Source organism: Ceratotherium simum, chromosome 2, assembly GCF_057802395.1.
Source record: "Ceratotherium simum simum isolate JZ-2026a chromosome 2, ASM5780239v1, whole genome shotgun sequence".
Taxonomy (NCBI): Eukaryota; Metazoa; Chordata; class Mammalia; order Perissodactyla; family Rhinocerotidae; genus Ceratotherium; species Ceratotherium simum.
This window is the reverse complement of record NC_141901.1, coordinates 15,269,028-15,293,597: the sequence shown is the minus strand read 5'-3', so window position 1 is coordinate 15,293,597 and position 24,570 is coordinate 15,269,028. Positions and strand designations below refer to the sequence as shown.

The 24,570-nt window shown below is 37.0% G+C and overlaps 2 protein-coding genes across 8 annotated transcripts in view; both read left to right on the top strand.

Annotated features, from left to right (window-relative positions):
• Positions 1 to 24,131, top strand: part of TOR1AIP2 (torsin 1A interacting protein 2) — a 37,731-nt gene extending 13,600 nt beyond the window's left edge. For 2 of the 7 annotated variants that reach the window (XM_087438584.1, XM_014783380.2), the window contains exons 2-5: positions 12,446 to 12,624; positions 14,904 to 15,422; positions 17,873 to 17,974; positions 18,626 to 24,131. In XM_087438584.1, coding sequence (XP_087294710.1) covers positions 12,591 to 12,624; positions 14,904 to 15,422; positions 17,873 to 17,974; positions 18,626 to 19,383 — 1,413 coding nt within the window. In that variant the 5' untranslated portion in view covers positions 12,446 to 12,590 and the 3' untranslated portion in view covers positions 19,384 to 24,131. Of the gene's footprint in view, positions 1 to 1,751; positions 1,896 to 5,444; positions 5,634 to 6,412; positions 6,497 to 12,445; positions 12,625 to 14,903; positions 15,423 to 17,872; positions 17,975 to 18,625 lie in introns of those variants that run through there. The other 5 variants (XM_087438561.1, XM_087438551.1, XM_087438555.1 and 2 more) reach the window with 5 other exon arrangements.
• On the top strand, positions 1,895 to 4,305 carry LOC101387372 (torsin-1A-interacting protein 2). Its single transcript, XM_004424978.3, has one exon. The coding sequence runs from the start codon at positions 2,393 to 2,395 to the stop codon at positions 2,786 to 2,788; it is 396 nt and encodes a 131-aa protein (XP_004425035.1). The 5' UTR covers positions 1,895 to 2,392; the 3' UTR covers positions 2,789 to 4,305.
• Positions 24,132 to 24,570: the final 439 nt, after the last annotated feature.

The window sequence follows — 24,570 nt, the reverse complement described above, 5'->3', positions numbered from 1 at the left end:
TCTGGTGGGTGTGAAATAGTATCTTGTTGTGGTTTTATTGCATTTCCCCTTTTCACTCTAAAAATCCAAAATTCTCTATATTTTCAATGTTAGACTTAGTCATATAGCTTTACTACTAACTTTTATGTTAAACCCCATGATGGCATGGATTTTATTCATCCTCTATCTGTTCTATGTACTAGATACTCAAGATTTCCCGGTTCAGCAACTGAAACTTTTACTCTAGTGGCTCTTGTCAATAGACCCTCAAGGAAATCTGTTATGCTCTGTGTTGTCACCACGAAGGTAGTGGAGTCAGGAACCCTAGCTTCTGTTCACTCTGCTAGAGGAGCTGAATTGATAGTCCTCACCCATAGATTGTTACCTGACCTCAAAAAACACGTCAGTATGTCTACACTGACTCTCTCGCCTCATCTGGGGCTCCCATCAGAATATTGGCCCCATGTTGCAGCACTGTCAGATGCTGCTCTTCAGTTGCCCTTTAAACTTGCTGTTTTAAAATCTGAGAGTCACAGCTGCTATTGATAGTCTGTAAGGAAAATGCTTTGGCTGACCACAACTAAGGCTGTAACTCCCTTTGCTTTTTTTTTTTTTTTAAAGATTTTTTTTTTTTTTTTTTTTTTTTATTTTTTCCCCCCAAAGCCCCAGTAGATAGTTGTATGTCATAGCTGCACATCCTTCTAGTTGCTGTATGTGGGACTCGGCCTCAGGATGGAGGGAGAAGTGGTGCCTCGATGCGCACCCGGGATCCGAACCCGGGCCACCAGCATTGCAGCGCACGCACTTAACCACCAAGCCACAGGGCCGGCCCTCCCTTTGCTTTTCAAGCTAAATTTTTATACAGTTTTAAGACTTACGCCTTTCCCAGTGTCCCGTAGTGCTCTCACAGGATCAAGCCTCAGAATTCACAAAAAGAACACTGGAGAAAGGCAGGGTATACGTTGTACTCTGATGATCTGTGGCACTCCCTGGGTGGCTGTGTAGTTGTTCCATACGTCCTACTACCCCACCTTGTTTACTTGTTACATTCAGCATCATGAAGGAGTACAAAGATGGTGATAGCATCTGCAAATTCCAACTGATTGATTATATATTTTCCAGGAATTGCTCCGGACTATGCCATACTTGCCTTCTTAAACTTACAACTTATCTATAAAGATAGATATGGGCAATGAGACATGCCTCTCTTGGTTTCTTTTTCAGCCTTCAAAAGGATTTCGTCCAACTTCTTATGGTTAGCTATTAAGAATATTATCTAATAGTTCTGTAAGCTTTTTCCTGGATATATTGAAGTCTGTTATGGAAAGGCTGTTGCCATTGTTAATGTTATCCCACACATTATGGGAATACCGTATATAGCACCCATTTCACAAAAGAGATAGACAAGAAATCTCAAAGTTTTACCAGGTTAAACATAATTATACAGACCTTATTATTCCCAAAGTGCAAAAGGAGTAGAAAAAAGAAATATAGTCCTAAAAAATAATTAAGCTAGTACAAATCTTAAATAAACCAAAACCCTTCTAGTGCCCAAATAAGCATAAGAATAATTCCCAACAGATAAATTGGTTTGAACCCATATGAAATTGTCATGGGGAGACCCATGAGACAATTTTCATCCATCTTGACTGACCCAAATGATTTCCAAATGCATGTTTCTGATAATATTGTGAGCAACTCAAAGCCCATATGAGTCGTCTGAAGTTTTATCATTTACAGGTATGTGAAGCATTCCCAGACCCTCCAACCAACTCAACATCAGCTACTTCTCTGTGACTGGGTCCTGACTAAGGTCCTCCCACGAAAGACTTCATTGGATCCACACTCAAGAGGAATCTACCAGGTTTTCCTGACCCCCCTACGTCGCTGTAAAGTGCCAAGGCCTTAAGACTTGGGTACGTGTATTAACAACGGCAAGAGTGCCAGCGCCCACAAAAGACCCATTGGACCTGTCAGCTCCTCTGTTTCAGCAAGCAGACATAATAACTTACCAGCAAAGCAGAGTAAGCCAAGTGCCTCTGCGTCACACCACCAACTGATAACACACAAGAAAAAGTAACTAATTTAGACTAGAGCCCTATCTTTTCTTAAGAAGCTGGGATTTGAAGGAGCTATTCTGAGATCTGTGCTGCTTAGTAAGTGGCTGATAACATTATAGACTGGATCGGTCCCTGAGTTCAGAGACTGAGTTGCAATTGAGTGAAAAATAGACAACGAAATCGAAGAATTGCACGGAGGTGCAAGCCAAATTTAACCCTCTCCAAGTATTATTGGTTGGACTGAGAAATTGCTAAAACAAACCTGTAATAGGACTGGTTATTTGGGTGTCTTCTCTTTGTCATTATTGCCTCTTAACTGTTACATTGCTTTCTGTGTTGTCTATCTAGGCCAGATGTTCTCAGATAATTCACATTGCCCTGACTGTGGGCAGCAGTGGTTCCCTAGTTTAGAACTAGGCCATTGGTTGTACCAAACTGAACTTGTTGAAAATGAATGTTACCAAGTATTCTTAGACCGTATTAACAGAGCTGATTATTGCCCTGAGTGTTATCCTGATAATCCTGCTAATAGAAGCCTTGTTCTTCCTTGGTCTTTCCCACTCGAGTGGGCTCCCCAAAATCTCACCAGGTGGACCTTTGAAAAAGCTTGCCACCCATTTCTTCTGGGTCCTCCACTGGTTAGAAAAAGGATCCATGACTCGAGAGTAGCTGGCTTTAACCCTGCATTACAGTTAATCTTGACCAGAACAGACAAAACCTTAAACAAAAAACTTGGCCAAAACAAATAACTTCTTAAACAGTCAAAATCATGGAGACTCTAGAGGTTTTTGTACTAGTAGCCCAAGGAAGATAGAGAAGTGACTCCCTTCTAAATCTGATCCAGACTGTCACTACTTTGGGGAACTGCTTAAATTGTTGGATCTGCTTCCATGGTCTGTGCATATTTGGTTAAGCATGATTTTAATCAGTATTCCAGCCAGACTGATCTAGAACCAGACTAATCCATGTTCCCTATGTTTTGGAATTAGCTTACCCCTCCTAAAAAGCTCCACAGCCTAGTTATTGACATATGACAAGGGAGTCCTGAAGGAGAGGCCCCATATTGTGTGCACCATAATGATATTTCTAGTGATAATTTTGTGGGAAAGTATCCTCATTGTAGCTGGATTCTAGATTATTCCAGTAAAACAACTAGACGTTTTAATAAGAGACTACATTGTTCTAACTTCCACTTCTTATACATTAATCAGTGATAATGATATATATAAATATAATTTATTCATATGTAATCATTTATTCATTATTGGCTCTATTTGGCCCATCCTCAGTGTGGCTTTGACATTATTGTTAACTGGTCACTGTCAGAGAAATCACTTTATCAGGCAACGCCTACATAGGTTACACAGAAACATGCAGAAAATCTGCACTTACTTGGGTGTACATAGGCAAAGACCATCCTGTCTTTGTGGTGACTGAACTTAGAATGTCCTCCCCTGGAAATGGAAAAGTACCTATACTATGCGATAGGTGACAAAAGGAGTTATCAAGCTTGACGCCGTATATATTATGAACAGTCTAGGGGAACCATCTTAGAACTAAGAAGCTGCATTCTGGTCTTCACTTGTTCATGAGAATCATGGAACCAGATTTGGGCTTAAGAAACTTAGAAAAAGCTGTTGAAAACATCTCAGAGGCCACTGAACAATTTTAAAATTCCACCTAAGATGCTAGATAATCCATTGCTTGTGTAGCAACACAGCAATGTTCTCAAGGTCCTGTTCCTTCTTTCTTTCCCCTCTGGAATCCTTATCGTGTTGGCTTTTTGTCCTCCTAGTTGTTTGCTCAGTGAGTACAATGTGGCTTGTTGCCGCTCCAGACATTTCAATCCCAATGAAAGGCTGGAAGTAGGGAGAAAAAGCTTCCTCCTTTCAAGTCTCTGTCTTTTATTTGGGAAGAATGTCTTTCTCAAAAGTCCTTTGCAGATTTATTCTTACATGTCATTCGCAGGTACTGGTTCACAAGGGAGTCTGGGAAGCCTGGCCAAGGGGAATGGGATTGGCATTGCCTTAGTAGGCACGTTGTCTCCCCTAATAAAATTAGGACTGTTTTAGGAAGGAAGATGTGAGAAATGAATGACTGTTGGTGTGCAACAAATTATGCCTGCCATATGTTGTGAAACCTAAGGTTATTTGTTAGTCTATGTAAAGAATGTACCCCAGAGATCTACCCTGTATTTGCCTTATGTCTATCATGATATGAAGTTCTCTCCTGTTATATTGCTGAATAAACTGTGTGGACTGCTAAACTGAGTGAAGACTAGTTAGTTTATTAACACGTGGTTAAGAACTTCACTATCCTAAAGCTCTTTCGACAAAGTAAAAATTTACTTTGAGGTATCGCTTTTGAGGATGGTGTTATGATCAATATTTTTCAGATACATAGTAAGAAACTATTTCTACATATGGGCAATTTTAAATATCAGCAAAATAGAGCGTCTTTTGCTTTTGTTTTAACCAATCTCTCCTTTAAATAGTAAGGACGAATTAAATGGATTTATACCATTGATTCTCAAATCAATACCTGGATGAGCTTGTGAAAAAATGCAGATTTCTTGATCTTACAGAAATTTTGATTCCTTAGGTTGCTTGGGGCCCAGGAATTTGCATTTTATGAATAGTGCCTCCAGAAATTGTTATGCAGGTGCTCTATGGACCATACTTTGAGAAATACAATAGCAGCATATTCATGGTGTTTATCTGGCTTAAAAGGATGAGAACTGAGTACTCTTAATACTGCAAGGTAGTGGTAGATAATGTGCTTTGCTGGTGACATACAAAGAGGTTTCACATCAGACTGAAGGTCACTGTTGATATTTCAGGTTATAACTCCCATCACATTTTTCTCATTAATTAAAATAATCGGAACTGTTGTAGCCCTCCCCCGCAACAGTTCTGTGTGGTGTCATTATAAGCTATGTGAGTATATGGGCAAGAGAAACAAATCAAAAATATTAATTTTAATATTACGTTAAGAAGGGTACTTTGCCTTCAGACATGATCCTACTATCACATACCTGTTCTATGGTTAGCTCTTAGAAATAACTTCGTGTGGTCGAATTCATAAAATTGAGCAAGGGAGAAAATTTAGAAGGCTTTGGAGCTTTTCAGCATAGGTCTTTTTAGTATGACTTCACTTAGCTTAAAATATTGCTGATTATTCTAGAATACTCCACTACATAGTTATGAATAATGAATTTTGAAGTATAAGTATGTTCCTGAAGTTCTCACAACAAATGATCTGGAGGATCTTATCCACTATTTTAGATTATATGAGCCATATTAATCTCCACTTTCATGCTAGAGAAGAGTTGATAATGTTACTTACATGTAATGGTGGCCATTTCTGAAGTGACTTTTATAACTACTTCCTGTTATTTTATGGCAGACCTGGGAGTGGAAGGTTAATGGAAACATGCTGGAGCAGACTGGGAAGAAAATATCTACTAAAGAGGAGGCTGTCCTGCGTTGTGGGTGACTGAGTTAAAATTCATCTCTAAGTTATAGGAGAAGGAAGCCCAGGCAAGCACACAAGCAAAAAAGAATTCCATGACATCCAAAGAGTACGTGGTGATTGGTATGTTATAGATATCTGCAAAAGTGAGATGAGCCATACCCCTTCCATCTCTTCATTCTCCCCTAGCAGCCCTGAGTCTCCATGGAATCGTGGGAACACAGCTTGAAAACTGTTATAGAGGGAAAATAATGGCCTTGCAGCCAGCTGACCTGGGTTTGTCTTCTAATTCTAACACTGTTAAATGGCGTTGGGCATCTTAACCTCTCTCTATCCAGTTTCTTCATCTGTGAAATAGGTATTGTAATAATACCTACCGTTGTAGGGCTTAAATGTGATAACATATGCCAGTCATATGGCACATAGTAAGTTTTTAGGACTTAGAACAGTACAGGAGAACAAGGCAGAAATTAAAACCAGGGATAAGGTAGAGTCTTAGTTTTAGAACAGGGATTAAAGCCAATTGTTAGAACTCAATGCTGAATTATCAAAAACTTCTTAAATCCCTTCCAAAAAGACAAGATTAATCTTGGGACTGAGTTTGAGCCTGTAGTGTGAGTAAGATGGTCTTAGGTGTAAAGATTAAGAGGCCTGGAGGGACTGATGACCTGAGGCAGACCCTTGTCATGTATTTTAGGCCCATTTATAATCATAATGATGGTAGATGTAATTGCTACATGATTTATTATATCACCTGAGACTTTCCACAACACTGAAATAAGCAGTTTGAGAAAAGGTGAAGGACATGTGCAGATTCACTCAGGTCGTATGTGCTAGAGTTACAATTCAAACCTAGATCCGGAGTGCTTTGTGTTATGTTTACTATAAGCTTTTTTTTTTAGTGTCATAGTTAAAAGCCTGAGTCCCACAGCCAGACTACCTGAGATCAAATCCTGACTTTGCCTTTACTACCTGTTTGTTCTCGGGTAAGGTTCTTAACCTCTCTTTTCCTCATCTGTAAAATAGTAGGACTATTAATAGTCCATACTTCATAAGGTTGTTGTGAAGATTAAATGAGTTAATACACAAAGTGCTTTGAATGCTTCCTGGCACAAGGAAGGTACTCAATAAATGTTAGCTATTACTGTTGTGTATGTTTTATATGTTATTTGTCTCCACAGCAGGATTATAAATTGTTTGAGGGCCAAGATATCTGCTTCTTTTTGTCCCTTGAGCCTAAAATGGTGTCATTCACTAAAATACGAGAGTGTTAAAAATAGAAAAGTATATACTTGTTGGGCCCTAACTGCCATACATTTGTCATGATGGCGTTTATATCTAAACTACCATCCTGGATTGACTGATTCTCTTTTGTCCTTCTTAGTTGCTGAACTTCTAATTTTGCTCTCCTTATTTATTTATTTATTTATTTATATCTTAGTGTTGCAGATACTAGTGCTTCTTAATACCTGCCTCTTCCCTCTTACCCAGGTCATCCCTTCCCCTCACCTCCTTCTCCCTGGTCCCCATGGCGGGACTAGAGGTTTTCAGGATGGAGTGGAGGCTGGATGAAGTCCTGTTGCTCTCCCAGCTCTGATTTCCCTCTCACAGGCAGCTTTTCCTTGTCCTGTCTCCTTCCACCTGGTTGTGACAGAATGTATGGGAGGCTGTGGTTGAAGTGTGCCTCTGTAATGTAAGTTCATTGCGTGAGGGCTCACATTTCTCCACAGAAGCTAATATATTTTATTTTACTACTCATTTAAAAAAATTAACAACATCGAACATGTAGAAAAGTGCAGAAAAGAACATTCACCTGTGTACCCAGATCTAAAATACATTAATATTTTGTCACATTTGCCTCATTTTTTTTAAAAAGATACTTTACAGATACAGTTGAAACCCATTCTTGTTCCCATCCTATTCCTGTCCTTCTTTCTGCGGAAGTGAGCACTAAATGGGAGTTGGTGTGTATCCTTTCTATTCATGTGTTTAATTTTTAACTTTTATATGTATTTAAACAATGTACAGAGCAATAAAAAAGATTCAACCACTTTCAAAACTTTATTACTCAGTAACAAATTTATATATAAACATGTAATATGCATCAGTTTGTGGAGTTACCCTTACGTGACTGCAGTGTGAAGGTCATCTGGTGTACCAGACAATGAACCCCTACTAGCTTGTCAGAGCATTTACCATTGGTACAATGAGATGGAACAGAAAAGGTACATCTTAAAAGACAGAGCACAGGGCAGCCACATTTGCAGTGGAAAATTTGTGTTCCTCTTTAGAGAAGACCTAGGAAGTCGAAATTAAGGCAGGCATCCCTCAACCTACCATCTGGTGCGTTCTCAATAATTGGAGGATAAAACTTTACAGCTTTAACCTGTTTCAAGCCCTCACAGAGACGGTTAAGCAAAATGATAACAAGTTTTTCTACAGATTTCAGGGTCACAGGGAAGTGGAGATAACTGCCAGTGATGAGGCTGTTATTTAAGTGGAAAAATGAATCATAATCTCCACATATGGGGCACTGAAAACCAACATTTCATCATTGAACTTGAAAGGGATTCACTAAAAGTAAATTTTGTGCCATATGAAGCACCTGGGTCTCTATCAGTTCCTTTTTGTAAAAGATACCACTAAAGTTATCTCTTTTTTGGACATGCTCCTGGAATGGTTTTTCCTACAGCTGCGAAAAGTCTCTAACAACCCCATTGTCCATCAGGATGAGGCTCGGCCTCACTTCCATTATGCAGTCCAGAGGTTCCTAACGTACGCATTTCCTGGTATGGATTGGACACTGTTCAAAAGATTGACCTGCCCCTGGGACAGTGGCCTCTAGATCTCCAAGACACCCCACCATGTGACTTCTTGTGAGGATGTGTCAAGAACCTCCGTGTTTGTACCACTTCTTACAGCCTTGGGGGAATACCATTTCAGCTGTGAGCAGTGATGTATCACAAAGGGTCTGAATGAAATGGGCTACAGGAATGATGTGTGCCTTGTGACGAGAAAGGTGTATAACGAGCATTTGTAAGATTACAGAAATATCTGATAGTTCCTTTACAGATTGTTTTTTGGCTGCAGCCTAGTTACCAAGTAATACATTTTTGAAAGCATTCAGTTCTATTTATTTGAAATAAAGTTTATTGAGGGTATTCTACGTGCAATAAAATGTACAGATTTTAAGTCTGGTGACACATGTAACCACCACAATAAAGATATGAAGCACTTTCATTACCCCAAGAGTTTTCCTCATGCCGTTTTCCAGTCAGTACTCCTTTCCCCAGTAACCACTGCTTTCTGTCACTGTAGGCCATAGGCAAATAACCATTTGCCTATTCTCGAACTTCATATAAGTGCAATCATTTGGCCTTTCCTCTTATGTGCAGCTTCTTTCACTCACCACATTTTTTAGATTCATCCATGTTGTGGTGTGTAGAGTAGTTGGTTCATTTTTATTCCATTTGTTTAATTCTTTTTAAATCACCCAATGTAGTAGTGTTTTATGTTTCTTAAATTTTATATAAATGCTGTAATACTGTACTTTCACAGATTTTTGAGATATGTAACTCATTAATGCCATATATAATATTACATTGTAAGAATATGCCACTATGTTTTTATCTACTTCCTTATTTAAGGACATTTAGATTGTTTTCTCATTTTTCCTCTTTTTAAACAGTGCTGCTACAAACATCATTGGCACTTGAGCAAGTTTCCGTAAGATAGATATCTAAAAGCAGAATTGCTGATTTGTAGAATACGTGTGTCTTAACTTTACTAGATATTGCCATACTGCTCTCCAAAGTTGTGGTGACAGTTTACCTTGTTGCCGATAGGGTTTAAGAGCTCTTTTATCTCCAAATCCTTACCAACACTTGGTATTGCCTAACTTTTAAATTTTTGCCAATCTGATGGTTGTGAAATAGTATTTCATCATTAATTTGTTTTGCATTTCCTTGACTACTTTTCTTCTTCGATTCATTAGACTTCTAGGTTTCTTCTTCGTTTAACTACTTGCTCATCTCTTTGCCCTCTTTTTTTTCATAGTGTTGTTTGTTTCTTACTGATTTTGGGCAGTCTTTGTATATTCTGGATATCAATCTCTTGCTGATATTTTTCTAGTCAGTGAATTTATCTTTTAACTTTGATTTTGATGATTTGTATAGAAATTAACATTTTTTAATGTGATCACATTTGTCCAATTTTCCCTTATGGTTTGTGTATTTTATATCTTGCTTAAGAAACCCTTGACATTATAAAGGTATTTGATATTTTCTTCTGAAAATTTCAAAGTTTTCCTCTGTACATTTAGGTCTTTAATCCGGAATTGATTTTTGTGTCAGGTGGGAGGTAGAAATCGAATTTTTTTCCCATTTGAATAGTCAGTTGTCCCCAAACTATTTATTCATTAATTCATTCTTTCCCTTTTGTCACTTAGCCAATTTCCTTTATATATGTGTGCATATATTTCTTGGCTTTCTATTCTATGTATTCTGTTTGTCTATTCTTATACCAATACCCTATAGTTTTTTTGTTTTATTTTTATTACTTTAAGTTTATATAAGTCTTGATATATCTGGTAAAGATAACTTCCCTCCTTCTTCAGAATTATCTTGACTCTTCTTAGTCCTTTATTGCTCTTTGTGAATTTTAGGATCAGCTTGTCTATTTCATAAGAAACATACAACAATCAAAAAGTTGTCTTGAGATATTGTTTCAAATTGCAATGAATTTAGAGATTAATTTGGAAAGAACTGGCATCAATGGTTTTGAGTCTTACTGTCTATGCACATGATGTACTTCTCTACTTAGATGTTTTTTTATGGTCTTCAATAAAGTTTTATACTTAGCTCTCTAAAGCTGTTTTTTTTTTAAGCAGCTTTATTGAGATAGAATTTACATACCATAAAATTCACCCCACTCTTAGGTCTTGCATATCTGTTGTTGAATTTATTACTGAGTACCTTTTAGTTTTTATTACAAGGTACCTGGTAGTTATTGTGAATAGCATCTTTGCTTTCTAAAATTTTTGTCACTGGTGCATAGGAAACTTTTTACCCATTGTTTTCTTGGTTTGGGCTGGCAGAAAAATATCTTTTAAAGAAATCTGAAAAGGACTGGGACTTTTTATTTTCTGTCATGAACTAGGATATGAGAGAAACCCTCACTGCAACATATGATGGTAATGCAAAGGAGAGCTGGAAGCCCAGTCCTAGGAGTTTGAAGAAAATAAAAGGGTGACAAGGAACCCTCAAAATCTGAGATGTGTTCCTAAGGGTTCACACAAGCAGAAAGGAAGCCTATGCCTAACTCCTCCCTTCCCTTCCAGTTTTATAATTGGCACCACTCTTTATTCACACATTCATTCATTTATTCATATACTTTTTTTTTTTTTTCCTGGTGAGGAAGATAAGCCCTGAGCTAACATCTGTTGCCAATCCTCCTCTTTTTTTGCTGAGGAAGATTGGCCCTGGGCTAACATCTGTGCCCACCTTCCTCTACTTTATATGTGGGATGCCTGCCACAGGATGGGTTGATAAGCAGTGCATAGGTCTGCACCCGGCATCCTAACCCACAAACGCCGGGCCACCGAAGCAGAATGTGCAAACTTTACCACCAGGCTGGCCCGTTTATTCATATGCTTTTTAATTAAAATATGTAGTTCTTACTCTATGCTGGGCACTGTGCTAGATATTTGAGATTAAAAATTTTAACTTTTAAAACTAAATTTTACGAAAGAGTGTGCTGAGAAAGACACAAAGAAGGCCAGTTGGCTAACCTTTAAACTAGACTATAAAAAGAAAATGTAACACTTTACAAAGCTCTTTCACATGTATTTTTTGTTTGTTTGTTTGTTTTTTATTGTTTTTTGTTTTTGGTAAGGAAGATTTGCCCTGAGCTAGCATCCATTGCCAATCTTCCTCTTTTTGCTGAGGAAGATTAGCCCTGAGCTAACATCTGTGCCCGTCTTCCTCTATTTTGTATATGGGATGCCACCACAGCATGGCTCAGTGAGCAGTGTGTAGGTCCTGCCCCCTGGGATCCAAACCCACGAACCCCAGGCCGCCAAAGTGGAACGTGCAAACTTAACCACTATGCCACCGGGCTGGCCCCTTTCACGTGTATTTTTGTATTTAATCCTTATAGCAATCCTTACTCATTTTTACAGATAATGAAGGTTAAGTAACTTTGGATAGTATTGTTTTTGACAAAAAATAAGATTTAACCATAAAATGATATAAAGTTTTTATTGCTTATAACTTGCCTCTGATTTTGATTCCTTTTGTATATAGCTCATAATGATTTATATATCAGTCTTCTTTGAGCACCACATAAAAAAGCATCATATAAAGAGATATCTGTCTCCATATTTTATAAAAGAATACTGTGAGAAAACCACTAAGAAGGCAATGACAAAACTCCAGAAGTGTATTTCTTACTCCTAATACCAAGGCAGCCATCTTAGTTTTCAGGTAGCCCCTGTGTGTTGTTACTTGTTAATGATAAGTGAAAGCTTCTGATAGGCGCTCTGAGAAATGTATATGGGACAGAAATTGAAGATACAAAGGAAATCAGCGATTAACTCAGCAGTGACTTAAATTTCTACTCTTAGATTTACTTTTTATTCCAGTTTTAAACATGTTCTCTTTAAGATTCTGTTCACTTGGTCTTTTTTTCCAGCCACACTGGAATGTATTAGGAGATTAGGCAGCTATGCAAGGTTAATAATCTGAAGCTTTTTTTTATTTGCAGTCTAGAATTTGGAGTATGATTCTCATGAAAACCAGAAAACATTTTTTCTTCACTAGAAAAGTGTCAGAGAGGAAATACTACTCAGATTAGGCAAATTTAATAAATAAAGCTGAAATTGGCGTTTCTCTTATGTATGCATAAAAAGTCACTTAATTTTTTTCATTTTATTTTAGTCACTGTATATATGCCTTGTTTCGTGGGTCCACGGGAAGCATGAGTCTGTTGGGACTTGGGACAAGAAGAAAACAAGACATCTTCACAAGGAATACCAGACAATAATAAAAAGTATCCCAGAGTCTGAAGAGATAGAACACAAACATGACCGACAGAGGACTTAGGGATCCTCCAGAGGGTAAGACTAGTTTGTACAGCACTGCCCTTTGTGCTGTAGAAAACTAGGGCTGTGCTAAGAGAGAAAACCTGTGATGACTAAAACCTGGAATTTGGATGTAAAAAAGAAGTTAATTTCATTGATTAATCTGTTATGATTATTCTTACTCTTTCATATTTACTGAATTTTACTACAATACCAGACCTTAATTATAAGGAAGATTAATGTTTTAAAGACTCCAATAATAGGAACCTATAGTATTGGAAAAATACATCTTAAAAAAATATGGTAGACAAATCCTTAGAGTTATATTTTTAAAAAATCAAGAAAACTGTGATGTGCTATATGTTTAGAGGGGATCTTTCAATTATAGGGAAAGATGAGATTTAAATTCTTCATCCTGCTTATATGTGTATGTAGGAGATATAAACAAAATGTGAAGTAGATTTTTCTGAAGAGAAGAAGGGCATATTTACTTAAATCTTTTATTAAGGATGTTTTTAAATATATAAAAGTAGAACAGTATAACGAACCCTCTTGTACTCAGCATCTGATTTCAACTATTACCTACATAATGCGGATCTTGTTGCCTGCCTTGGAATATTTAAGTGCAAATCCAAGACATTATATCATTTTACTTGTAAATAGTTTACACCTCTTAAAAATAGATTTTTTTAAAAAACATAACCAAAATAGCGTTATTACACCTAAAAAAGAAATTATCCCTTAATATCATCGCATATCCAGTCAGTAGTCACATTTCCCCAATTGCCTCATAATCTTTTTTTTTCTTCACAGTTGGGAGTTTTTTCCTTTACATTTGGGCCAAATGCTCCATTTGATTGATATATCTTTTAGGTGGCTCTTTTTTTTAAGCTTTATTATAGGAAATTTCACACATATGTAAAAGTAGAGAGCAAGATGAAATGAATCCCATGTACCCATGAAACAGCTTCATCTGCTGTCAGCTATGGCTAATATTGTTTCATCTATACTCCCTCACTTCTCCTTTCCCTCATAACATTTAATTGAAGCAAATTCTAGACGTCATGTAATTTTAGCCATAAGCACTCGAATACTTATCCCTAAAAAATGAGGATTCTTTTTTTAGTGTGTATGAGGAAGATTGGCCCTGAGCTAACACCTGTTGCCAATCTTCCTCTTTTTGCTTGGGGAAGAGTGGCCTTGAGGTAACAGCTGTGCCTGTCTTCCTCTATCTCGTATGTGGGTTGCTCCCACAGTGTGGCTTGATGAGTGGTGTAGGTCCGTGCCCAGGATCCAAACCTGTGAACCTGGGCCAAAGCGGAGCCCGTGAACTTAACCACTATGCCACCAGGCAGGCCCCAAGTATTCTTTTTTAAAAACATTATCACAATGCCTTTATCATACTTAAAAGATAAATAATAATTCCTTAGTATCATTAAATATCTGGTGTTCAAATTTCCCTGATTGTCTTATAAATATTTCTTTTAAAAATTGGTTTGTTCGACACTGGATCTAAATAGTGTGGTCCACATATTGCATTTGGTTGACATGTCTCTTAAGTCTCTCTTAATCAATAGGTCACCCTTCCTCCTTTTTCTTTTCTTGCTATTTATTTTTATTTCTTGCTGTTATCAGAGGAACAATCTTTTGTCCCTTGGAATTTCCCACATTCTGGGTTTTGCTGACTGCATTCCTGAGGCATAATTTAATATATTCCTCTATCCCTGTATTTCTTGGAAACTGGTAGTTAGCTCTCGGAGCTTGATCAGATTCAGGTTCGTTTGGCAAGAATACTCCATAGGTGGTATAGGTGTACTTTCTGTTGTGTTGAATCAGGAGGTTAATAATACCTGGTTTTCCCTCTTTTTGTAATGTCAAGATTGGTCACTGGGTTCAGCAGTTGTCAGTCTGGTTCAGCTGTTATAAGATTCTTCATCAGCCTTTTGCATAATAGTTTTAGTTGCTGTTGGTGATCATTGCATAGATCCATTATTTCATCAGAGAAGAGGATGTATTTAATATAACCAAAAGTTGGTTCCGTCATTCAAAAGAGTTTTACGTTAGTGTTACTTGTTAGATATATTAGCATGGTAATAAATTTGTTTATTCATTAGCATTCATGTTTTTTATTAACATGATGATAAATTTGTTAATAATGTTTAATGTAAGTCAAGAGAAGTAATGTTTAAGAAAATTGCCTTGTGAACCATAAAAATCTATATAAATATTAATTATTATTAATCAGGGACCGTGTTAAAATACAAAAATATAGGAAAATTTTTTTCAATAAAAATTATAAATTTTTATCTCAATAGACTCTCAAAAGGATTTGGAAAATGACCCATCAATAAATTCTCAGGCACAGGAGACCACAGTCACAACAAGTACCACTGAAGAAGCTCAGACCCCAAACCCTGCCTCTGGTCTTAACAAAGACCACCAAGAGGTGGAAACAGTAGGTCCAGGAAGTGCAGATACAGGTGATCAATCAGAAAGTCCAGATGAAACAAATGATGGGAAATATCCAAAGGATAAAACAGAACATGAGAACAACCAGAGATTTCAGGATGGAGAAGAAAGGCATCCCGTCCATTCAGAAAGTCTCGGTCGAGACCCCTTGGATCCAGAACCCGCCCGTTCTCCAGGTGACAAGGGAGGAAGAGAAGGTGCACACGTAGGGAGCAGCTCTGCAGCCCTCCCTGAGGAAGCGAGCGACAGACCCGGAGCTTCACAGGAGCCACCTGCTGTTGACCCTCAGGATGCCCAGAGTCCTGGTCATTCCAGTGCGCCGCTGGAGAGCCAGGAGACACTGAGGAGGCGACCGCAGGTGCCAGGTGAGAGAAGCCCCTGAACTTCTGTTGTGTTTTGTATTGCTGTGTTACTGAGAAGACAGCATGGGTCAGGGTCCTTCTTTTCAGAGAACTCCTCTTTCCTTCATAGGATTAAGGCCTTTGTGCCTTTCCCAGGGTCACATAAAGAAACACGACTGAGTTGAGATTAGAATGAGGTTTCTCATCTTCTAGACTAGCTCATTCCACTATATTAAGTTGCTTTCCACCACATAAACTGCATTTTTTAAACAGTGCTTTTATTTATTTACTGTTCATATTAATACAGACTGATAAAAAAGGCCACGACTTTTTAAAAATTCACCTCTGGCTTTTATTTCTTATGAGCAAATTTTCACTTAAATTTTTTTTTTAAATCATCTTCATTGAGGTATAATTAATATACATTAAATGACACATATTTAAGGTGAACAATCTGACATAGGTGTACTCTTATGCACTGAATTGCATAAGCCCTCGATTCATATGTTGAAGTCCTAACCTCCAGTACATCAGAATATGACTATATTTGGAGATAGGGTCTTTAAAGAGGTTCACTTAACAATTTTTTAAATCTTTTATTTTTGGGGAAACTAAATGCTACATAAATCAAGAGATGGGTATATTTAAAAACCAACATCAATGGTACAGTGCCCTTAACTCAGTCATATTTCAGTTTTATAGGACTTGGAGCAAATCCGTTAATTTCTGTCTACTTGATTTTCCCCGCTTGTCTATGAAGGAGGACAAGCATCATATCTTCCCTTATGAAGATAATAGTTGCATTGTGCTAAGTCCTTAACTGGGACTCAAGAGATGTGGATTTAAGAGTTGGCCCTTCCACTTGCTAAGGTCACTTGGGTGACCTCGGGCAAGTCTCTTAACTTCCTGCTACTGTACTTCAGTTTCCTATTTATAGAATGAAGAAGTTTCACAAGATGATATCCAGCTGGTCTTTTCCAGCTCTCACCTTCTGTAATTGTATGTGTGGATTTATATTTTATAAGTATTTTATAAGTACTCTAAAGAGCTCAGTCTGAAATGCCTATTTGCCAGTCCAAAGGAATAAAAAAAGACATTCTGTCCATTGGGGACTTGACTAAGGGCTAGAAATTCATGTTTCACTGTAAATCAATGACTGATCTCAAATATATGTTTTATTCATTAATCATTAGAATAGTCTGTAACTTCAGTGAAGACAAGGACTATATCTCTCTCATTCTTTGTGTTTCTTTGGCACCTGGCACAGAGAAGCAACTTTGTGAATAATTGTTGAGTGAATGAATGAATGTGATTTGTAAGGACCATTTTCTGCCATCAGAATTTCACCGGTATGCAGGTTCACTGAGTAGAGGAAGAAAACATTGTTTTAAAAATGCAGTTTATGTGTGGGAAGCAGCTTAATATAATGGAAAGAGCTAATCCAAGAGATGAGAAATCTTGTTCTCATCTCAACTTGGCCACATCTCTTTGTGTGACTTTGGGCAAAGCCCTTAATATCCCTGGACCTTTTGTCATGATAGGTAAGGTGGGAGGCCGGAGTAGGTGGTCATTAACGATCCTCAGTCATTAGATTCTGTGATGTGATATTTTTAAAACCTGCTTTTTGGTGTGATATGACTAAATGAACTATCCATTATAGGTAAAAATGATTCTACTTTATGTTAACCGAGTATGCTATTTGAGTTGTTTTTCCAGTAAGGGTTTTATGGGCAATACTCAGCTTTCACTCTTGTGAGGTACCTGGCTGGGGTCAAGCACACGTCTAGACTCTAGAGTGACTTAGCTGAGAGTTCTGCAAAATACTGTCCTCCTCTTCACCCACACGTTTTAGATTGGTGTCTCACCCCACACCTCCATTTTTGCACAGTTCATAAATTTCCTTAACCTTATATTTCTTGCTTTGCCTACCTCCTTCACTAAGAGGTTCAAACTTGCTTTTGTAAGCTACTTTGCAACTGTACAGTGATCTCTCCTGTCTCTAAACTTAGTGCCTCTGTTATTTGTATACCCGGGGGTCTTGAGGAGCCATGTGAGTCTTGAACACTGGAATTAAAGTGTCATTGTGTTGAGTCTGTGTACAGCTAACATTTCTTAAATCCCTTCTTAATTTTGTACATTTTGTTGAATCACATTTTAGATAGGTTTGGCTGCAATATTAGGATGCGTGTTTTTTTGTCTTTGACTTAAGGACCAGTGAGGAATTGTGAATGTAGTGACAATATCCTTAAGTGAATTTCACAGCACTTCATTTTACTCTTCTAAGTAGAATAAAAGGAATAGTGAGCCTTAAGGAAAAGATAGGAAAAAAGTTAGGTTTGTATAAAAGAAAATTTTTCAAAGTATAGAAATCCTCTCAGTCAAATAATCCTTTGGTTTGGTAAGAAATATAAAGGTATATAGTACACACTTGCACTAATGTGCTGTCTAAAAATAATGTTCCTTTTTTTCTCCAGAGGCTGTAAGTCATCAACAAGAAACACAAAAATTGGGAGAAAACAAAGAGAATGCACAGCATACCTTAAGAAAGCCTAATAAAAAGGATTTTTGGACTTATGGTGAGAATAAAACTGGTCTTATTGCACTGTTGATTCACATTCAGAAATCCTCAGAGAAAATACCTGGAAAACTAGCAGATTTCAACAGTATTAACATATTTTTTTAAAAGTGTTTGATAGTAAGTAATAGTAAAATACAGCAGTAGAGCTTTAGAGATTTTTCCTTTGGGGTGCCGGCTGATATTTTGCCATCCTTAACAAAATGGGAATTCCCACAGGAGGAAGCGTTTTTCATAAACAAGAGACTAAAACTGGCTTTTCAATTAGAGTATTAACTTCTCAAGTGGCATTTTTACATTTTGACCCTTTAGAAAAAAATGGCCTGTTACAGGTATAGGTACTTTGAGAAGGTGGAAGAATATCCTGATAGTTCATTTCTAAATCACATCATTAGTTACAGCAACAAATACATAAACTTAGCTTTTACCTTTTAACAAAGATATTGTATCTTCAAGTAATTAAATCTAAGAAATTACAGAAAAGGTATTTCTGGTAGACTTTAATAGCAGAAAGTTTAAATGATTTAGGCTAAAGAAACCACAACTGGTAAAATCTGACAGTATCTCTACCTTGTTTCAGTTCACCACACAGGCTTTATTTCTGACTCACGTTCTCTCTAATTTTGTCTTTTGTTTTCTCATTCTCCGACAGGCTCTATCTTTTGTATCTTCCTAGTTGTGGCTCTTGTTTTGCTAAGTTCTATTACTAGCTACTATTTGTCTCCAGGCCAGCAAGTGTCTAAAAATCCAGCTTTGGAGGCCTTCTTGGTTCAGTTCAGCCAACTGAAGGATAAATTTCCAGGCCAGAGTTCCTTTTTGTGGCAGCGAGGACGTAAGTTTCTCCAGAAGCACCTCAATGCTTCAAATCCCACTGAGCCAGCCACCATCATATTTACAGCAGCTCGAGAGGGAAGAGAGACCCTGAAGTGCCTGAGCCATCATGTTGCGGATGCCTACACCTCTTCCCAGAAAGTCTCTGCCATTCAGATTGATGGGGCTGGAAGAACCTTTCAGGACAGTGACACAGTCAAGCTATTGGTTGACATGGAGCTGAGCTCTGGATTTGAAAATGGCCAGAAGGCTGCAGTGGTACACCGCTTTGAATCCCTTCCTGCGGGCTCCACCTTGATCTTCTATAAGTATTGTGACCATGAGAATGCTGCCTTTAAAGATGTGGCCCTGGTCCTGACCGTTCTACTAGAGGAGGAAACATTAGAAGCGAGTGTTGGCCCAAGGGAAACAGAAGAAAAAGTGAGAGATTTACTCTGGGCCAGGTTTACCAACTCGAACAGTCCCAAGTCCTTCAACCACATGGACTCAGACAAGTTGAGTGGGCTGTGGAGCCGTATTTCACACCTGGTGCTACCCGTGCAGCCAGTGAGGAACATAGAAGAACAGGGGTGTCTTTGATGAGCTAAGCACGGAGTTGGTTATGGAAGGCATGGGTTTATTAAAAAATTTAAAAGCCTTCCATTTATGTGGAAAGAGATTGATGAATGTGAGGAAAGCACAAATGAGCTTATTTTAGAAAATAATTTTTCATTTTTTACTTTTTGTAAAATCTTTCTAATCTAAGCTTGACAAAGCTAAAAAATTTGACCAGATTTTTTTCCCTTGCCTGTCAAGGAAATCAGGTTTGAAATATACCATGGTATATGTAACTGAGGAATTTTTTTTAATGCAAAAATATAGCAACAGAATCATTGCACAGGAAGAGACTCTTCTCAGAGTAGCTACAGAGTGATTTTTGTTTTCTTGAGACTCTGAAGAGCCTTTTGGATAGTGTGTGGACTTGGACTAAAGCAATTACAGTTATGAAGCAATGATAATTTTTAGAAAATTTTTCTATTACATGTTAAATATTTTAATAACCTATTGTGAGATTACATCTTATACTAATTTGCACTTTTGAATAGTATGAAAAAAAAAGAAACAAATTCAAATACTTATCTAAAAACTATATGTAAGGCACTGCTTTTATTCCGTTAAGGAGCTGAGGTAAAAGCAGGTGTACTCAAGAAGTGTTATTAAAAATTGGAAACAATGGGGAAATTGTTTATAATCATTGGAAATGAAGAAATTCCAATTGCCTATATCTTTACTTCAGCTTTCTTGAATGATTTAGAGCAGTGATTTTTAGGGTGTGTCTGCTGGCACCCCTCTACTTTGTATCAGAGCAGTTCTACTTTGACTTTTTTATATGTTGGGATTCTCTATAAGATTTAATGGGAGCAAAGAGTTCCACTGATAATGAAGTTTGAAAACCACCAATTAAGTGAAAAGACATCTTAGAAGATAGGAAATGGGTAGAAAAAAATGAATGTATTATAACTCATGAGTAGGAAGAGAATGAAATATAGGCTTATTGTATAGACATGCTATTTATGAAAGATAAAGACCTACAGATGAACAGCAGAATGTGTAAACTCGTATTTATGTATATTTCTGACGCTTTTGTTAATTTCTGTTAATCATCGTTTCTGTCTCCCCTGGATGGAGTTTTATGATAGCCTAGGATGAGAGTTTTCAAGTGACCTTTAAGCAGAAGAGATTCTAATAACCAGTTAAGTACTAGATTCTATATGGACACATTGGCATAACTTGACCAAACTGTTTACTTGTTATGCAGCGATGGAACATTATGTAAGGTAGCTTATTTCTTGACTAGCTAGTTAGACGTACTGTTAGGTTAACAATTAGAGAAATGTAAGAGATGTTACACTTAGAGGAAGTAGAAATGTTGGATAGATTCTCAGAGGTTTTAATGGCCAATATTAATTGTTGGACCATGTTGTGATTGTAAGAAAGATTGAGAGCAGTGTTTATGGAGATAGTAGTTGTTTATTTGCATTTTAGTTCTGAAAGCAGAACTCTAGTAAAATGATCTTGATCTAACGAAGGGTCTGTTCCTTTACATGATATACCTAGGAACTATTGCCATGATCCTGGAATACTTCCACTAGGTTTTGGCCTCTCTGCTGCTGTGAGAGTAGAGTATGTGTGTGTGTATATGTTTATATATTTTTAAGAAGTCACATGATTAAAGTATGGGAGGATTTTCAGAAACACTAAGAAGATAGAGGGATTTTTATTAATACCTCAGAAGGAATCACAAAGACATGGGGGAAGAATCTATTTGAAAATATCTGTCACAGGAAGAATACATAAATCTGTTCTAAGGCCTTTCGTTGTGCTCAGTTGGGTGTAGGGGCATACCCAAAGGAACTGTTTTCATTTGGGACTCTGTGAAGGAATGTTCCAATAGATTTGAGGAAAGACCTGCCTGAACAAAAAGTTAAATCACAGTGAATATAATATCAGCATCAATCCAATATAAAGTCAGAGAAAATTGAAGAAAAATCTATATACCATATTCAAATTTTTTTGTGTTTCTAGATCTCAGATGCTAGCATTACATCACACAAAACCAATGGTGCCTTGTAGAACTGTTCCGTTGGCCTGCTAATCTCTGCTACCTCAGATCAATAAAGAACTAGTATGAAGTGTGCACATCTGATCTGTGTCAGCGACTCAGAGCACAGTTGAAACAAATATTCTTGTTATTCATTCAGTTGAAGGTGGTTTTTCATCATTTCCTTTCAATATAATTTAGAAAAATTTCAAAAAGTCGCAATTTTTTTTATTGTTTAGCCTTTGTTAAAACACTTTTCCTTGTTAAAACACTTTTCCTTCCATGTCTAAGTGCAGTCAGTGGAAACTGTTGTCAGTTTTCTGTCCAGTATTTCAAAAATCATTTTAAAAAGAAGCAGTATATTAGCTCTGGGTCTTATGAATAAAATGATAATTTTAAAGCATAAAACTATGTATTTTTTAAATGTACAAATAATTAAAATCTGTTATCTAATGTACTCTTAGGTTAATTTCTATTGAGTTTCTATTTTTTTACATTTTTCAAGTTTCCAAATTTTGTGTATCCAGTAGTTCACCTTTCATTACTGTAATAGATAATTTGCTTATTTGACTTAAAGCAATGACTTGTGTGCATGTGATACCATACGTGATACCCAATCACCATGTAATTATTATTGCAGAACAACTCTCATTACATTATATATTAATATAAATCATTTCTTGAGTAGTACCAGAGTTCTGGAAGCAACTGGTGGAATCAGAAACTGTCTCTGGACTTGAGTTTTTTCCCCTGTAGGTTAAATTTTAGGTTTTCCAGTTAGTTGCCAAGGCAGAGAAGTTTAGGGGATTTACGTGACTAATGCTATTGTTTCTATTTCTGTTTTTTAAATCAATAAAATAATGTAAATATACTTCATCTGGAAGCCACCATGCTTACGGTGATGAATAAGGCGCAGTGTGCCTGTGATCCACCCTCCTCCAGCTAATGACCCAGCTGAACAGTGCTAGCTGCTGAAGTGGTTTTGACCCTTTGACAGTTTTTAATTGTTTGATTTACAGTTTTATCTGTTAAGGACAGGAAGCATAATGAGCATTGATGTTAAAATATAACAAACATATTAAATATGGCATGTGAAAGTGATAATAATTCAGCAAGATGATCCTCACCAGGACCGTATTTGCATGTATCTGACCAAAATTTTTATGCAGCATATACAGGTGTCTGGTACTTCAAAAACTAATGTTAAATAGAAAATATAAAATATATCCAATTAGGTTACTGTTTAATGGGAATAAAACTTATGTCCATACACAGTTTATCTGTAGAGAAGTACTTTCAAATAGCAACATGAAACCTTTTTCTTTTACCATTTGAAAATAAAACATAACAATTGTAAAAATAACCTGGTACATCTTTGTAAAGCCCTCAGTATATCATTTTATAAAAGTAGTTTTCAATCTGTTTTTCAAGTTGAATATGTAGTTAAATGTCAATCTTCATTTTAATATTTTGTTCACCAATCTGAGCATAATATATTTTATTTTAAAATTTGTTTAAAAGTCATATTGGTTTTGTTTTTTTCAAAATTAAAGTACCTTGACCACTGTGTAGCACTTGTTCAGTAGGAATGTTGTTTGTCTTTATATATGTATTGTGAATATTATTAATGATTACAAATCACTTTATCACAATTTGTGGAAATATGATGAAATGAGTATTTTAAAATTTGTCTAAGGGTATCTATGAGATTTACTGAGGTTTATGAGTCATGTAGGAAATACTTATTGTGAATAGTAATATATTTGCAAAGAAGATGTTATCAGTTCTAGAGAGAACTAAATGAAGTTAAGATACCCATGTAAAACAGTTTCTCCAGATAGCTTTAAAATATGCCTTATTCCTATTTATGTTCAGGTTTAGGTGTTAGGTTGTGAAGTACCTGATAATGTGGGCCTAAATTTGCCTCATTCGGACTGAGACTTGGCGATTAAAACTCATTTCCAACTAATATACTGCCCTATTACTTCTGTATTTATACTCGTCGCTTCTCAACCTGTTTTAAAATATGTATATATATAATATATATAAACTAGTGAAGAGCACTAGCCTTATCCAAATGGCCTAAGAACACAGTATCCCCTAATCTGTAAATAATCTGTAAAAATATAAATAATTTAGTCTTCAATGCCTTTCCTTCCAGTATAACCTGCAGTGTCTATTTCAGCTTGTTTTGATGTCTTTAAAAATCTATAGATTGATTCCTGTATTGGGAAGTGATCTCCCACTTTTCCTCCTTGAGGCTCATAAACTGAATTTGCCCTTGGCTAAGAGCACTTACCTGAACCAAAAAGAACATTTCATACTTGGGAAGCAGTGGGCTGAGTAACACTGCGGTCGTGTAGCGCTGGCGGGAGGAGGTTATGCTTGCCACCACTGGCCCACAGCAGTCACAACCTTCCTTCTCCCTGGACCCAAAGCGGGCCTCCACATCATCAACACAGAGCTCCAGGCAACTGCTCAAGAGTTGATCAGATTACAAGAGATCTAAATCTATCATAAAAGAAAGAAGCAGCACGTTGACTTTTACACCCAACTGCATTTTGCTTTTTTTCTGCTTAACAAAAAAGAAATGGGCTTTGCCAGTATTGATGTCAAATTTCTTGGCATTCCCCTTTTTTCCTTATGTGGCCATGATTGCTTTTACATTTCTTATGAATGTTGAAGAATGTGCCTTATTCAAATTAGTTGTCTGGTTATTACCAAAAATAAATCATCTTAATTTTTCTCAGTTGACTGATTCTTGATTAAAGTTCTGAAATAGCAAATTTATAGAAATGGGCATGTGGTCATTAATGGTGGGAAAGGAAACTGCCGTTGGTTGCCAATAAGTTCAAGAGCCAAAGAATCCCCTGAGGGTGAGGTGGCACTCGTGGCCGTCTGTGAAGTGAACCAGTGTCGACGCTGTGCCTGGAATCTACTGCAGTGCTCCTTTAGCATTCTTCTTGTGCTATTCCTACTTAAGGAGGCTTTTTTTTTGTATATAAATGTTCATAGCAGCAGTATTTTTTTTTTAATTGATGTCTTAGTTTATAACATTGTGAAATTTTGGTTGTACGTTATTGTTTGTCAATCACCATATAAATGCCTCCCTTCACCCCTTGTGCCCACCCCCTAACCCCATTGCCCCTGGTAACCACTATACAGTTTTCTCTGTCCATGTGTTG

Coding starts and splice junctions, on each gene's coding strand:
- LOC101387372 (XM_004424978.3), top strand. CDS start 2,393: ATGTTCTCAGATAATTCACATTGCCCTGACTGTGGGCAGCAGTGGTTC.